Source organism: Arachis ipaensis, chromosome B3 (genome assembly GCF_059453495.1).
Source record: "Arachis ipaensis isolate K30076 ecotype BB chromosome B3, ASM5945349v1, whole genome shotgun sequence".
Classification (NCBI taxonomy): domain Eukaryota; kingdom Viridiplantae; phylum Streptophyta; class Magnoliopsida; order Fabales; family Fabaceae; genus Arachis; species Arachis ipaensis.
In genome coordinates, this window is record NC_142438.1 from 8,584,757 (window position 1) to 8,602,010 (window position 17,254).

Below are 17,254 nucleotides of genomic sequence, written 5' to 3' on the forward strand. Positions count from 1 at the left end.
AATAGCAGAGATTCCTCTTTATCTCTTCAGGGAGCTTTTCTAAAAGTCCAGATAAGTTGTAAAATGCTGATTCAAATTCTACTAAGAGTCTCATCTCTCTTTCTTCAATTTCATTTCTTTTACTGGACACAAGCAGAGTATTTCTACTTTTATAATTAATCCTTGTGTGAGATTCTTTCGTTATTTTTTGAGTTCTTTCAAAGACCCTTGCTAATGTGCTGGCTAGCCTTCCTTCATGACTGTAAATTGTTAAATCTTGAATTTGATCAATTTGTTGAAAATTTCCTGGGAAGACGGACATGAATATTACTTGGTGTGCTGGAACCAAGCATTCTTCTTCTTCATTAAAAATAGGTTGACTGTTTGTAAATTTTAGGGATATATCCCTTGGATTTACATTGTCAATCATATTTTTAAATCTCTTTACTGCATCAACGAATCCTGCAGGAAACTCACTAATAATTTTTAGATCATTAAAAATTAAGATTGTATCAATTAATCCATACTGGAAAAACTGATAGGTGTCAGATGGGGAAGCATCTGGAAATATAACCAGCTTTGTTAGCTGTTCTTTGGCAACAGGATAATATCCCAAAATTGCCCTTTTTTCTTCAGTCCAATTCAGGACTATGTTAAGGGTTTCTCTGAGATTAGATCTACAGACCTTTTCTTTTCCTTGATTTCAGCCCTTGTAGGAATGTTTCTTATTATCCCTGTTCTCTGGGTTTAAATTGGAGCTTTATCTGCTCTTTTTAGGGTTTGCTCTGGATGAAGAGCTTCATATTCCTTGAAGGATTTCTTTGCCTCTTCCAGTGTTAGGAACCCTCCTTTATGAATTATCTTTGACTGGTGTGTGAATGGTGCTGCTTTTTCCCAGGCATCATATACTCTTTTCATGGAGCCATTATAAATTACATAATATTTTTTATCTTGGGTGGATTTTTTAATGATTTCAGCAATTGTTTTATTTTCTGAAATTTTTTCTTCACCTGATTTGTCCACCATGCTTAGCTGGCTGAACTCTGATGTTTCTGCTTGTTGTGTTGATTTCATTGCTTCGATGGCCTTCTTGAGGGATTGGATCTGTGTCCTTATTTGCTGACAATGCTTACATTTTTCGAGCTCTTGCTCATATTTTTGAATTTCTTGATCTAATGCGTTGTAGACGAACTCCATTCTCTTGTTAATGTATCTGCAATAACATTTTTGTCACCCTTAATATATTCAATTTTTATTGAATATTGTAACAAAAATAATTGCCATCTTACCAATCGTCCATGATTATAATCAACTTTTAAATTATATCGTATGAAACCTATTAGGTAGCTTGAATCTGTCCTTAATGTAAATTCTCTTGGTAGTAAATCAATTTTCCATTTCTTAAGAGATTTAATTGCTGCTAGAGTTTCCTTTTCATGAGTGGTATATCTCTGTTCTGTTGGAGTAAAAGTCCCTGAAATATACTTGCAAAGTAATTCCTTTAGGGAATCTTTAGAATCTAGTGATTCTTTTCCTTGTTCCAAACTTTTTATAGCTTTCTTAGCTTTTAGACATCCTGACCAGGTTATGTCTGAAGCATCTGTTTCTACTATTAAGTAGTCATTTTCTTCTGGAATATAAAGTTCTGGAAGTTTTTCACATAATTCTTTAATCCTTTGAATTTGCATACTATCTTTTTCATTCCATTTCCATTCTTTTTTAGTACTTATTTTTGGAAATAAGCTTTTAGTGTATTCCGTTATATTCTTTAAAAATCCTTGATCAGAAATATAATTTATACATCCTAAAAATCTTTGTAATTGTTTTCTATCTTCTATTTTATTAGGAAATAAATTTACCTTTTCTAGGACATTTGGTTGAAGTTTTAGCTTTCCTTGAGTAGATAGAATTAATCCAAGAAACTCTATTTCTTGTTTTGCTATTCTTGCTTTCTTTTTGCTAAGAACTAATCATTTTTCTTTACATCTTTCTAAAACTATTAATAATTTTTGAAGATGATCTTCTCTATCCTGTTTTGTAAAAATTAGTATATCATCAATATACACTAAAACAAATTCATTTAACTCTTTTAGATTTTCTTCCATAAATCTTTGGTAAATACCTGGGGCTTGTTTTAATCCGAATGGTAATACATTCCATTCATAGAGTAACACACTTGTTGATTCTTTTGTTGGGCAAGTAAAAGCAGTTAATTTTTTTGTTTCTTCGTCTAAACGAAGCTGCCAATATCCTGATTTTGCATCAAGAGATGAAAACCAAGTTGCTCCTTTAATTTTTTCTAAAATAGAATCTTTTCTTGGAAGTTTATGAGCATCACCAATAGTTGCTTCATTCATCTTCTTATAGTTAATAACCATTCTTCGTTTTCCCCTTTTAATTTCATTATTATTTTCGACATAAAAGGCTGGAGCCGCATGAGGACTTTTACTTAATCTTATAATTCCTTTTTTCAAAAGATCTCTACATTCTAATGAAAACTCTTCTCTATCTCTTGCGGAATAAGGAATTTTATTTGGAACATTTATCTCTTTTGTAGGATCTTTTAATTTAATACTTACTAATTCGTTATTTGTATTTTTAACATCTAAAGAATTTTCAGCACAAATTTCATCCAAAAGTTCTTCTATCTTTATTTCAAGACTATTTTTTGGAATGTTTATCTGAAAGTATAAATTTAAATAACATGTCTCTAATATAGAAAATATTTTAAATTTTAAGATCTTATCTATAGTGGTAGTTGGTATTTTTATACGTTTTGATTTTTGATTTATTGAAGAATCGTGTGGTGCTTTTAAAACTATATATGTTAATTCTTGAATGAATGGATGATATAGCTTTAAAAAATTATTTCCTATGATAAAATCCATTCCAGAGTCTAACATATATATAGATGGAACAATGAACCTATAATTTTGAATAAAAATTTCAACCATCTCTGCTTTTTGGTTAATTTTATGTATTGATTTGTCGGCTATTCTAACTCTTAATGGTTTCTTTAATTTTTTCCAATCAAGTTTTATGTTTGAACTAGCAAAGCATTGCGTTGCTCCAGAATCTATGAAAGCATTTATAAACTTTTCTGTTATTTTTATAGTAATAAATGTAGCATTATTACTCAGTCTCTGAGTCTGTTTCCGAGACATATTCAAAAATATAGTCTAAGTTATCATCAGATTCTTCTAATGGTTCCATAAAACAGGAATTAGCAATTTCTATTTGTTTAGTAAGATCCTTTTTATCCTTCTTTTTCGGACATTCATTTGCATAGTGTCCTTCTTCTTGGCAATACCAACACTTACAATTTTCTTTTTTATTCGGGCAATAATCACTTTTTTGTCTTTTGTTTTTATTGTTATTTCTTTTTCTAAAATACCTCTTTTTTCTCCAGTTTGGATAGTATTTTCTTTTTCTAAATTGATATTTTCTTTTTCTTTGAAAATTTTTATTAAGACCATATTTTTGAGGTATCTCTTCATTATCCTGACAGCAAATTCTAATTATATTTGCAAATCTTTTTTGAGTTGCTTCTTGCATACAACGTTCTTTTATTTCCTCTCTTATTGCAGAGGTTGCTCCACCAAAATTATTTTCAATTGTTCCTCTATTTATTTCTCTTATAAATCTTCCCATAATAAATTCATTAGCAGGATATGGAAGTTTTGTTATATACATACTAAGATAATGATTTTTATCTTCTTCTTTTAATTTGTAATAATGTATTCTATATTCACATATATAAGACTCCACATTACATAGATCATATATCTGAATGTTAGCTAAATGATTTTTTGCTTCTTGATATTCTTTATTATAGACTTCTTGTTTATGATCTATAATATTTTTTCCAAAAAATTCTTTATATAGAATCATCATTATATATAATATCTTATCATAAGCTGTTGTTTTTGTTGCTAATTCTTCTATTATTTGGTTTTCTATTGATGTCATATAATCTCTTATAGCTCCTTTAGTATGAAACCCTATGTAATTCCAAATATCTCTTCCAGATAATTCATTAAGTTTTGGATTAGTAAAGGCTTCTAATAAGAAGGAATTCAACCAGTTTTCGAAAATTTCTTTTTCATTCTTTTTACAGTATAAATCGAGCATTCTTTCTCCTTCCATTTTCTGGATTTTAGGAACGTATTTTGATGATGTTTTTGTATATTTTGAATCTTTATTTATAAATCCTTTTTTAAAAGCATAGTTATCAAAACCTGTTTCCCATTTAAATTGAGATTGATTATCCCTAGATGTTCCAGCTTCATTTTTTACTTGTATTGGAATTGCTGGTTCTTCGTCACTTGAATAATCTAGGACGTGTTCTTCATTTTCTATATTTTCAGAATTTACTAATTCTTCTTCTATCTGAAATCCCTGTTCCATAATATTATTTTCTTGAGCCATTTTTAATTGTTTAAAAAGCATTGTAACTTCTTCTAATTTTTCTTCAATATTCATAATTTTAGTGATGGTTTTACTTTTAAATCTGTTATGTTGATTATATTTTGAAATTTTTCTTCTTTAGGATTTTCTTTTTCCTTATTTCTTTGAAATTTTATAGATACTAATATTTCTTCAAGCATATCTACTATAGAATTTAATTGTGGGTTAAAAGTATGATAAAGATGTGGGGAATCATTTCCATGGTAACATTTCTTAGAAATTTCGTGTGAAAAATAAGTTTTTTCAGGTTTTTGAAGTCCTTCAATAAAACTTATAGTAAAATAAAGATTTTGAGAAAAATCATTTTGTATTGATTTTAAGAATTCGGTGTCATTACAGTTAACATTAGTTAAAATCATTAATTTTTGATCTATTAATTTCGATAACTTAATTATTTCTTCTCTTAAATCTTCTAATTTACTTTTTTTCATTAGGTGACGTTTTTCTTTGTGAAGAGCTACGATTTTAAGTGAAAAGTGTGGCTTTAAAAAGTGTGGTTTAAGGAAACAAATCTTTAAATCTGTACAGATTTAGATCTGTACCATATAATTTTCTTTTTCTTATATGTAGCTGTCACGTTACTTATTTCTTATTGAACATTTCTATAATTGGTCACGGTTAATAAAAATTTTTCAAAGCAATTATCTTTAGATTATTGTTGGTTTCAGTCAACGGATTTAGCACACTTAACCTCATGCCACAGGCCCAGAGCAGGTGACAAGTGCCAACTATGCTGTATTATAAATCTTTAAAATTCCTCTTTTTTAATTTTATTTTACTTATGATTGATGATTGCTAACCTCAAATCCCATATTAATATACTACTTGAGTAGTATATTATTGTATTATTGGTTGGATAACTTCATAAGGAAAACTTTGCCTTTTTTCTAAATCAACAAACCACCTCAGCAATGGGTGCAGCTCTTTTATTTATTCATTTATTTATTTTATTTTGTTTTCTAATTAAGAAAAAAACTATACACTCATACAATTGATAAAGAAACTAATCAAAACTTGATGACCTGCTCCATTGTTCTTTTGGATGTTCACTACTGTTAAATGATGTAGTGTCATCGTCAACACCAAGTAATGCAAGACTAAGGTGTAACTCTGTACTTGAGCAAGGGTAGACCTCATCATCAATGTTTTCTTGATTTTCTGAATGTTCATCATTATTATCATTCCCTTGCAAGTTATGGACACCTTCAACTTTCTTGTCTCCTTTTAGGATCTTTAGTATCTGCAACACAATATTATACTGATAAATCCATAGAATTTCTTGTAAAATGTTCCAACCATAGTAATTTATGAATTGGTATGGAAATTGATATGCAGTATGTCACTTAATTGGTGAATTTATGTAACAATGGTTCCAACTCATGGCATACGCTAAGAATGTTCATTTTGTAGTGTTACCTGGTTCATTTTAGGACGAAGCCTTGCAGCCCTTGTAATGCAAAGAGATGCTGCCAGAACCATTCTTTGTAATTGGACCTCATCAAACTTCCCTTCTAAACTTGGGTCCAATAGGCCCTTTATATCCCCCCTCTCGAGGATTGGTTTTGCCTGAAAGAATTTTTTTTTTTTTTAATTATGTGTAAGTCATCATAATTTTGTATTCTAATACAATAATTTGACCAAATTATTAATTTAATAGATACAGTAGCAGTTAGTAAACATGTTATCTCATGTGATCAATAAAATTGTGACAATTTTTGTATCACTCTCAATGGGGTTAAGGCCTTACCCACACCACCAAGCTTTCCTGTCCTTTGCAAGGTTCAGGATTGATAGGTTCCCTCCCTGATATGAGTTCAAGTAGCACTATACCAAAGGCATAAACATCTATCTTGTCACTGACTTTTCCATACATGAAGTACTCAGGAGCAAGATAACCAAATGTTCCTACAACATCTTCTTCTGTCAGAAAAGATGTAGTTGTTGGTCCCCATATTGCAAGCCCAAAATCAGATAACTGCAACAAAAGGACACTCATGAGTCACATAATTGTTTACATCATTTGAGTACTAATAGACTAATAGTATCAGAAGCTTTTGATTACCTGTGGTTCAAATTCATGGGAAAGAAGAATGTTTGAGGACTTGACATCTCTATGTATTACAGGCTTCAGAGTTTCCCTGTGCAGGTAATCCAAGGCTTCAGCTATTCCAAGAGCTATTTTAAATCTTAATTCCCATGATAAGATGGGACCATCCTTGTTCCTTCCTACATCCATTTTTGAATTCATATCAGCATCATTTTCAATGATGAATGAAAAAGAGAACGCAAAGGAAACTCACAATGAAACTTTACCATGTAAATTTTCCTCTAAGCTCCCTTTGGGGAAATAATCATAAACAGAGATTAACTCACTGTCCTCAATGCAAATTCCAAGCAGAGGAGTGATGTTTCTGTGCTCCAGTGATAATATTATTTCCACCTCAAGGGCAAACTCTTTCCGTGCTTCTTTTGATGACTGCAAAACTTTAACTGCAATTGGCTTTCCATCAGGGAGAGTTCCTCTGTAAACACGATTGCACCCTCCTTTCCCAATCAAGTTTTCTGAAATGAAATGAGAATCCATGGTTATGTTACTTTAAAATTTAAATCCTGAAAAGCATAATCAGAATCAGTGAAAGTGGAATCAGTTTAACCTGAAGAAAATTGGCTAGTGCAAGACTTCAGAACTTCAAGGCTGAACCATTTGCAATTGAGTGAATTGAGGTTAAGCATCCCTTCTATTCCCTTTGGTAGCTGAGAAGATAGAGGTGAACCATTTTTAGAGCTCTCATCCTCGAAATCACTTATGCCTCTTTCAGACAGGTTTCCCTCCTCGATGGAAGAGTGAGGACTTCCATGTGGCGAACGATCCGGAAATCTCATCACCCATTTCACTACCGACATGTCCCTTGCATGAAGGTTTTGTGAGATTTCTGAATTGGCTCTGAGGAGCAGAGGCCATCCAAGCTTCTGCTCAGCAGGATCACCTGAAAACATAGATAATGACCTTGTCTTGAACTTCCCTGTTCCGCTTAACGATTCTTGCTTTGATTCCCTGGTACCCCAATGGCTTGATTTCTCAATCTCCAACTCAGAGTCACCAAATTCTGACTGAACTACTCTATCACTCATGCTTTCTATGCTTAAGCTTGGTCTTGGATCCACTAGCAAACCACCTAACACATGAAAAACAAGCCTTATTCTAGCATCTATTGTCATAAAGTGATTTAATTTTTCTCTTAGATCAAGAGTAGGTTTCCTATAATATAATAAAAAAGAGTAAGATATCAAACCTGATAGTGGTAGTTCTTTATTGGTGCACCTTCTGAAGACAATTCTTGAATCTTGAATGGCTAGAACATTGGTAGTAGTTGGAAGTCGTTTGGCACAATATTTAGCTGTGGCAGCTCGGCCCCTGGAAATGAAAATATGGTACTAGAGTAAGTAAATGCATGCATAAGGATAATAATAAGGTAAACTAAACCCACAATTTAGAAGTTGTATAAAATTAACAAGCTCCTACATACATATACATACCCTACCACAAGAGCCACAGCAGAATGGTTTTTTGCTTCTCTAACAAGAATGTCTTTGATTGAACTTCCTGTCAGGATTTGACCAGTGAGTCCTACCTGAAACCCAATTTGGCGGCCCCATCAATAAAAATGAATGGCACTTCCCAATCCCATCAACAAAAGAAGCATTAAAGGTGTATAAATGTCGGTGTACCTTCCTCACATCACATAGTCCTTCATAAACCTCTAAGTATCCATCTATCAAAGTCTGATTTTTGGAAACATAAGCTGCATAAGAAAAGAAAGGAACTACTTTTACAATGTTTGAGTTTAAAAAAAGGAAGAAAAGTTACATACGCTAATAAGTGCAAAATCTCATTAAAAGTTCATTAATTACCTGGATTTTTTACTATGTGGAGTGCAATAACACAATCCCCAGGTTCAGCAACTTTAAAAAGTGCCCAGTTGAGGAGATGTCTGCTATGGCTATCTATTCTAATCCCAACCAAAACAAACCTTCTCTCAACTGTCATTGTGATTTTGATTTTTGATTTGGACCTTTTATCAATCACCTTCCCTGCTTTAAACTTCAACACCAGAAAAAGCTATGGATTGCAGAAGAAGAAACACCTTCAATTATCTGCTGGTTGTCGTTGACCACACTAGCATCATCATCATCACTTCTTGAATGAACATCCATCTCATTATTGTTCCCTGCAAAACAGGAACCACCATGGTTGGAACTTGAATAAGCTAAAATAGCTCATCATGCATACCTTGAATATAAATAGTAGCACCACCCCATCAGAAAATAAAAAATATTGTTAAAAAAAAATGAAGCATGGACATAAAAAGTCACATGAGACTCATTGGATGAAACAAAAGTTGAGACCCTTCAACATTTTGCATTAAGAAAAAAAGAATGTTGAATAAAAAAACAACATTTGACAATGAAATGTGTACCTAAGCAGCCACGGTTTGAGAATAACATTATGTTGATATGTTAAATTCTATTTTTTTAACTGAATTTACCGCCAAATTGCATCAGCAGGCTCACCTACTTTCAACCAAATCTACAGAGATTTTGTTTGATTGTGATGATAGAATATTAAGAACCCAGATAGGTAAAGAAAATTTTCTAACTAACAAAAAAAATGTGTGCTTTTTATTAATTAAATTCAGTGGCTGGTGTTTAAAATTGGAAGTGAAAAGAGAATCATAGAGATGGTAGAGGATTAAGGGGAAGGGAAACTAAAGTAGTGTCGGCAACGAAGAAAAGAATTGGTGCGAAAAGTGAGGTAACAAAAGCCTCCTAAGTGGAAGGTACAGAGAAATACTAGTTTTCTTTTAATTAATTAATAAATAATTTATTATTATAAAAAATATTATATTTACACAAAAAAATCTGTCACTAAATTGGTTATTCATATATTTTTTAATTATAAGATACAAAGGGAAAAAAAATGGGCGTGATATATGCTAATGTTGTTAATTTAGTTAGCACTCGAGTGTAACCGGACATTTTGGCGGGAAACCCTTGATATCCGGTCGCATTACATGGAAGGAGGAAATGCTGGTGGATATTTTTTACCGGTTATTGCGGGTTGGGCGACGACCCTGCTGGACCACATTGCTTCCACTATCAGCCATGAGCTGTTAGTTTAATTACATGATATGATATAGGGATCTCTTAGCTTATAATAATTTCCTCACAAATTACTATGTAACTATGGTTTCTTATTTTTAATACAAATTGGTTCTCATTAGGTTTTGTTTTAATTGCCGTTTGCCACTATCAGTATTCTTTTTTTACTAGATATATATTTAGCTCTTGCTTTTGATGCAAGTTATAATTTTTTGTGTGTGTTGTGAACCGAAAACTTCTTTGGCAAGGTGTTATGTGACCGGCCACCTTGGTGGTGGCGGGGACTAGTGCATGTGCTATTCACTGTGAAGTAGTAAGGATACTAATAATACAAAAATATTTTTTTAATTATTTATTTGGCTGAAGTTAAAAAACTAATTTTAAAAAACATGAATTAATAATAAAAATATAAATTATGAATAAAATAAAATCAATAAATAAATTAAAATATTTAATTAAAAAATAATTAATCTAAATTAATAGACTAAAAATTAATGATCTAACTAATATTAATTCAAATGATATTGAATCTTTTAATTAATATAAAATATAAATTGGTAGATTTTTAAATATAAAATAATTAGCAATAAAAATTGGTAGATTTTTAAATATAAAAAAATTATTAATAGAATTATAAAAACGGTAAAAAAAATTAACTTGCAAAAAATTATTAAATTTGTAAAAAATAAAAAATATGAAACTAATACTGAAATAGAAGTAAAAAAATAATATTATAAAATTTATACAAAATAATAAAAAGATAAAATAATTCTCTAATAAAATTTTTGTTAAAAATTTAAATTTTAAATAAATTAAAAAATTAGTGTCAAAGTTAAACTAACAATTTCAAGATATAGCCACACTTTTTAATAGACAATAACCAAGCCAAATCTATAATAAGGGACTATAAGTTATGGGATGGATTAGAATGGATTTGAAATTTTTATTAGAGAAGGGATCTATTCCAATAGAAGTTGGAATTAGTTAACCGACTTCATAGGTTATACAATCTATCAGATATTAATAAATAAGAGAATAGATAAAATTGTACGAAATTTTGACATATCAAGCATTTATTCTACCAACCCATTTGTGCAGGTCTTACAGCCTCAAACACTTTCGAAAGACATTACAAGTTATAGTTTCACTAATTCTATTTGGAGGAACTTGGTACCACCAAGAGTTGAGTTATTCACTTATTTACCTGATCTGTGTTAGTTAACAGGGCCAATACTAAGGACAGATTAAGTAGATTTGGTACTATTGATCAACATGATAATATTTGTGTTTTTTTTTTTTTTTTTTTTTTGTAACAAAGGTACTGAAAATTATTATCGCTTGTTTTTTAGGTGTGAGTTTACTTGGCAGTTGTGGTGTACTTGGTTGGTCGCCTATAATAAACTATTGTCAATCTCAAGAACAATCAAGTAACACTTTGAGAGTTGAACAGGAACACCTGTAAAAAATGAAAAATTGAATAGGTGGTTGATTGGTTTTTTTTGTTAACATTTAAAATACTTAGTTAGAAAGAAATGATAGAATATTAAAAAATCAAGAAGTAAGTGTATTAAAAGTTATTAACAAGTCCATTAAGAATTATAAATAGTAGACTGATTTTAATTTTTTTTAGTTGTTAATGATAATATAAAAAATGACTATAAATTAATTTATATTTGGTTGATTAATAACTCTTTGTTCTCAAATTACTCCATTTTGTTGTGTTGTGTTAGTTTTTGTTAAAAAAAAAAAACTTGATATGCAGGTACGCTAGTTTCAATTTAGAAAAAAAAAACGTAAGGATTTGACATGTTGATATATAAAATGCAAAACGTTTTTAAAGTGCAAACTAACTTGTTTAACTAATTTTTATGTATCTTTTATAATTATACAACATTATTTAGATAATTTTTGTATAAATAATATACATATTTTTTAAATTTATTTTAAAAATATATGTGAAGAATGAAATTAAAATATTAAATATGTCAACGTAGGATCAAATTCGAATTTGTTCAATCATATTAAAAGATAATGTTTTCCATTTTACTACAAATGTCGTGAAAAATGTGTTATGCAGGACTACACAACATGATACATAAACAAGTTATAATTTATAATTGCTTTCAATTTTAAAGCTATAAATAATTCATCAGTAATTTTTTTAAAAATGTAAAAAAGACTAAGCATTTGATACTGACTATAATGCTAGTTTGTTTAATTTATAAGGATAGGAAAAACACAAAATTATAATATTTGATAGATAAGATATGGATAAAGATATTATATTCAAAAATATTAAATTAGTATATTTTGTGTCATTCTTAATAAAAAATACTAAGACAATAATAAAAAATATATTTTTTATTTTATTAATTTTTATAATTATATTTTTTATTATTATATTTTTTAAATATTTTAAATAAAAATAAAATAAATTAGACTTTTATAATTTATTTTAATTTATCATTAAACAAAATATAAAAATATTAAATTTTATATTTTTATTTTTATATCTTATTCTCAATGTCATTATCTTGTCCTATTCTCAAAATTAACCGCAGTCTAAATAACTCAAGTTGTGTTGATTATAAAGTTAAGCACGTGTTTCACGAACGCTTGTTGAATTGAATGACATATATAATCCATAATCGTGTAATAATTTCCTTCAAAAGTATTTAAAATGGGATAAAGTCAAGTTAATTAATATTATAGCTACAATAATAATGTTTTGTCTACACTCTACAGATTCTAATACGTCTTTTCTACTTCCTTTTATGGAGGCTGCAGGGCATCCAACGATTCCGATCCACCAGCCAACAGCTTAACTAAAATCAACTTGCTAATTTGCAAATTAAATAAAAAAAGGCCCTCAACAGAATAGTCATAATTAAATTCTTCATATAATAATAAGAGTAATATTATACATTTAAATTTTTTTATAAACCTTGTTCGATCCAACCAAATTAAATAATAAGACTTAGAATAATATTAGTCATAACTGATTTTTATTATGTTAGACCAATTTAATTATAATTAGTTAACAAAAAGATTTAAATGTGTAGTATTATTCTAATAATAAAGAATAAAATATGATGTCATATTTATTAATAAAAATGTGTAATACTTATCATAGTTCTATATTTAATTTTTTTTTAAAAAATTATATGTTATATTAAAATGAGTATCGAAATGACATTTTAATAGTGTTTAATACGTTTTTTAGTAACAAAAAGAATTGGTAAATACTATATATATTTTTATAATTAATATTTGATTTCAATTTTAATTTCCTTTGATATATCAAATTTGTTTACAGAGCAAAAAACATTAACATATTTGTTATAGCAGCAACCGCTCAGCAGCATCAACCTAAATAAAGTGGAAGGAAAAAGAGGGGTGATAAAATGAAACTGTTACTATACCTTGAACGTGTTAGTTACTTAGTTTAGTTTAATTCTATTTAATTTGTTGGTTGCTTCTTCAAATATAATAAGTAAAAATGAAATTAGCGATGAAATCAAAGTTGAACACGTTAAAAATAATTAAACCGATTCATAAACAGGTTATAGGTCCCACAAAGTCAAAGTCCAAAGTGATGGTAGAAAGCTAGGTTCCTTTCAATTTTTCCACGTTTTCTACCTTGACTTCATGTTCATAATCTATGAGAATTGAGAAATAATCTACTGTTTCTTTATCGGATATATTAGGTATAACAGAATATTAGATCGGGTTTGGTTTGGTTTGATTTATAGTAAATAACTGGAGTTTTATTTTCTTTTAATTTGTCTAATTGAGGGTACCGTTCTTCTCTCTTCACATAGAAAAGGATCATTTTATACAGTTTAATGAGTTTGATTTTAATATATTTACGGTGTAAAATAATTTATAAAATTATGTAATTGCATTCATTTTTTATGATTAAAATACGTGATTAATATAAAAAATAATTATTTTTATTAATATAATGTTATATAATTAAATATATGTATAAAATAATTTTATATTTTATATTAATAATGTATCAAAATTAATTTTTAATTTAATTGTATTTAAATTACTATATACAATAAAATATTTAAAAATGAAAAAAAAGGCTAAGGTTGAAAAGACAACAAAGTCCAAATTAATATTAACCGGTGTAAGGATTACAAGAAAGAAGACACGAGACAAGTCAACATATTTTCATAAGAATGGATTTTAATTTTATACATGGTCATCGCAATTGATCTGACCTTGGTAAAACCTATATATATTAAAAAATCTGTGTCTGGTTGTTACATAAATATATGTAGGGTGGCAAAACTATTTCTCTCAAGTCAATCATGATTCAAGAGGATGGCCTTTTTCTTTTCTAACACATAAAAAAAAAATCATATTACATGTAAATACCAAATCTTCACTTATATAGAATTGAATACAAAAGATATATACATAAATATTATTTGATAGTTGATTTTTGTATATAGTTAATAATGTTAGTAAAAGATTTATTTTTTCTAATTCTAAAAAGATGGACAAACAACCGATCAAAGTAGTAGCCAAACATAATTATTCTATTTGATATGGCTCTCTTTTATAAAGTCTTAACTAAATTATCAATTTTTTTTTGAGTATATACCCATTTTTGTCTTCAAAGAATTTTAAACTAGACACTTTAATCCCAACTAAAATTAATTATTCGATTGGTCCCTAACAATTAATTCTGTCAGTCACTTAGGTCCTTGGCTCCGTCAACTCTAACGGAAGACAAAATGGTCCCTGACAAGTCTAACAAAGAACAAAATGGCCCCTGATCCCTTTATTCGAAAACGACACTGTTCTTCCCCAATTTTTATCATATCTCGCATAATCCTAATATTCATACTCTCCTTCTTCACCTTCACAATCTTCTTTTTCATCTTTTTCTTCCTCCTCTTTAACTTCAAGATTAAGCCATGGTGTAATTGCCACACGTGTCGCACCTACCTCAACATGTCATGGACAACAACACGCTTCTTAAATATTTGTGACTGGTACATCCACCTCCTCTGCACTTCACCCACCAGAAGCATCCACTTCTACGTCTTTGATAACATCACCTCCAACCCCGACAACGTCCACGACATTCTCAAGACTAAGTTCCACAACTATCCCAAGGGCACGCCTTTTTCCACTCTCCGGCAAGCAATATAGATTGTTGGACATTAGGACATCATGAGAATATTCTTCTTTGACATCATATACAAATTCTCATTTGAAATAGACACCGAGTACTTCATTCCTTCTTTCCCGGAGTCCAAGTTGGCAGACAGCTTCAACCTCACATCTAAGCTATCAGTAAAACGAGCAATATCGCCATTGCCGCTCATATGAAAATTGAAGCGATTACTGAACATTGGTTCGGAGAAGAAGCTGAAGGAAGCGATCGGAGTGGTGGACAATGTGGTGTCATGGAGATGATAAGGCAGAGGAGGAGGGAGATGACAACAACGACGACGAGTCTTAACAAATCAGACTTGCTGTCTAGATTCATAGGATCTATCGAAGATGATAAGTAGTTAAAAGACATAGTCATTAGTTTCCTGAGTATGAATTGGTTGAGAATAAGTTGAGGATTTTTTTCCTTATGAACATTAAAGTTATAGAGTATGCATTGTGTAGCCTGAAGTTACAATGTTAGACTGTTAGTGTTATGCGAGATATGATGGAAATTGGGAGAGAACAGTGTCGTTTCCGAACAAAGGAGATCAGGGACTATTTTGTCTCCTATTAGGGTTGTTAGGGACTATTTTGTCCTCCGTTAGAGTTGACAGAGTAAAGGACCTAAGTGACTGACGGAGTTAATTGTTAGAGACTAATCGAGTAATTAATTTTAGTTGGGGACTAAAGTGTCTGGTCTGAAATTCTTTGAGGACTAAAATGGGTATATACTCTTTTTTTTTTTCATCTTACTATACATATCTAATTCGTAAAAATAGCAATTTATATTCATAAATTTTATAAATATTGACAAAAATATGTATCAAATAAAAAAATTAACATTATATTTATAAAAAATAAGTTTTGTCCGATAAAAATACTCAAATTTTAGTTTTTTGTTGATTTTTTAATAAAATATTTAAATTACCTCTATTATTTATTTTTAACCTCAACTACTCCATCGTTTCTTCTTCCAAAAATTTCGAACGTTTACAATCCTCTATTGTCACCAAAAGCATTGCTTTTACTGAATTTGAGGTTAACATCGTGCTCCTCTGCTCTGTCTTATCGTGTCAATTTTAGGGTTTTTTTCTGTCACCCAAACCCAAAATTCTGACTCGGTGTATTCTTAAATTTAAATAATGGATAAAAAGAAATCAAAAGACCCTTCCCAAACCGACGACTTAGCTTCGTCCCTCTCACTATCGGTATTTTCTCCTCGCTCTTTGCCGCCCCGCTGAAAGCAAACACCGCCCTTGCGTCCTTATTCTTCGACAACAATTCCTTTTAGAAAAAACTCACTCAACCTTTTCAGAGATCAAACGAACAAATTTAAATCCCTAACAATATCGGATCTGCACATTATGACATCGACGAAAAAAAAAAAGAAAAAAATCTTAGAGAATAAGTCTTCCGCCAATTCTGCAATCAAAATTTCGAAGAAAAAGAAGAAGAGAAAGTATCACTAATCAATTGAAGAGGTCAAAAATTTCGAATTGGCAATTGAAAAGAACAATAGAGAAGAAGAAGTAGCAGTAGCAGCTTGAAAAGGAGTGGGGCAGAGAAAGTACAAGTGTGGTGGTGGTGGATGAAGAAAAAGAAACATCTTTGTTGAAAGAAAAGATGGTAGTGGAGTATAGGGATAATTTTAGGAATTTTATTAAAAAATCAACAAAAAATTAGGATTCACATGTATATAATTTTCTTGTTTAATAGATACTTTTATTAAATACAAATAATTATTTTTGCTATGCAACTCTCCCTAAATATATTATATCAATGTATACATACACCAATTGAATACGCTACATATATGATACATCTACATACACCTTTCTTTTTTTTTTTTTTTTTTTCTCGTGCCATGCCATGTCCCTTATATTAACTTGATTGAAATGAATAATTGAATTATTAAAACAGTTCAAGCATCAAAATCACAAGGGTTCCCCACAGTGATGAATAATGTAGAATGATATTAAATAAGAAAGTTGGTACTAAATACATGGCCTACTCAACTGCATATTTGGAACCACATATTGATGGGGGATATGCCCTATTCTTTCTGAAATAACAACAACCATAAGCATTTCATTAGATGCTGCCATTCCATATATACATGACCCTGTTCAAATTCTATCATCATCACTGCTATCTTTGAATTCTTTATTATGTGTGGTAATGCCTGTTCAACTGTTTTTGTATATATATACTTTCACATAGGAGCATAAATAGCATTAAACCTAACTACTTTATTATGATTGGTAGGTGTCTAAAGAAACTAATAGTTTTGGCCAATGGAAGCTGATGAATGAAGAATAGTGGTGTGGTTTCTTCACTATTTGATGAAATTGATTGACATAAAGGCAAATTAAACCTAGTTTCATTCATGATTAATCAACTTGGATTAGATGTGTCATTTTAAGAATAATAGAGGACTTCTTTTTTAAATTATTTAAGTGTCAATATATAA

The 17,254-nt window shown here is 29.9% G+C and overlaps 1 protein-coding gene across 2 annotated transcripts; it reads right to left on the reverse strand.

The window, feature by feature from the left end:
- Positions 1-5,328: 5,328 nt before the first annotated feature.
- On the reverse strand, positions 5,329-9,264 carry LOC107628780 (protein kinase STUNTED). Of its 2 annotated transcripts, XM_088506542.1 has the most exons (11): positions 8,925-9,264; positions 8,359-8,675; positions 8,176-8,249; positions 7,984-8,078; positions 7,740-7,861; positions 7,101-7,622; positions 6,760-7,008; positions 6,509-6,672; positions 6,194-6,421; positions 5,863-6,012; positions 5,329-5,686 (listed from the first exon to the last, which is right to left on the reverse strand). In XM_088506542.1, exons 2-11 carry the CDS (start codon positions 8,492-8,494, stop codon positions 5,450-5,452), a joined length of 1,977 nt encoding a protein of 658 aa, XP_088362668.1. In that variant the 5' UTR covers positions 8,495-8,675; positions 8,925-9,264; the 3' UTR covers positions 5,329-5,449. The 2 variants fall into 2 exon arrangements, with proteins under 2 accessions (XP_088362668.1, XP_020973668.1); XM_021118009.2 differs by lacking the exon at positions 8,925-9,264 and having other exon boundaries at positions 8,359-8,720.
- Positions 9,265-17,254: the final 7,990 nt, after the last annotated feature.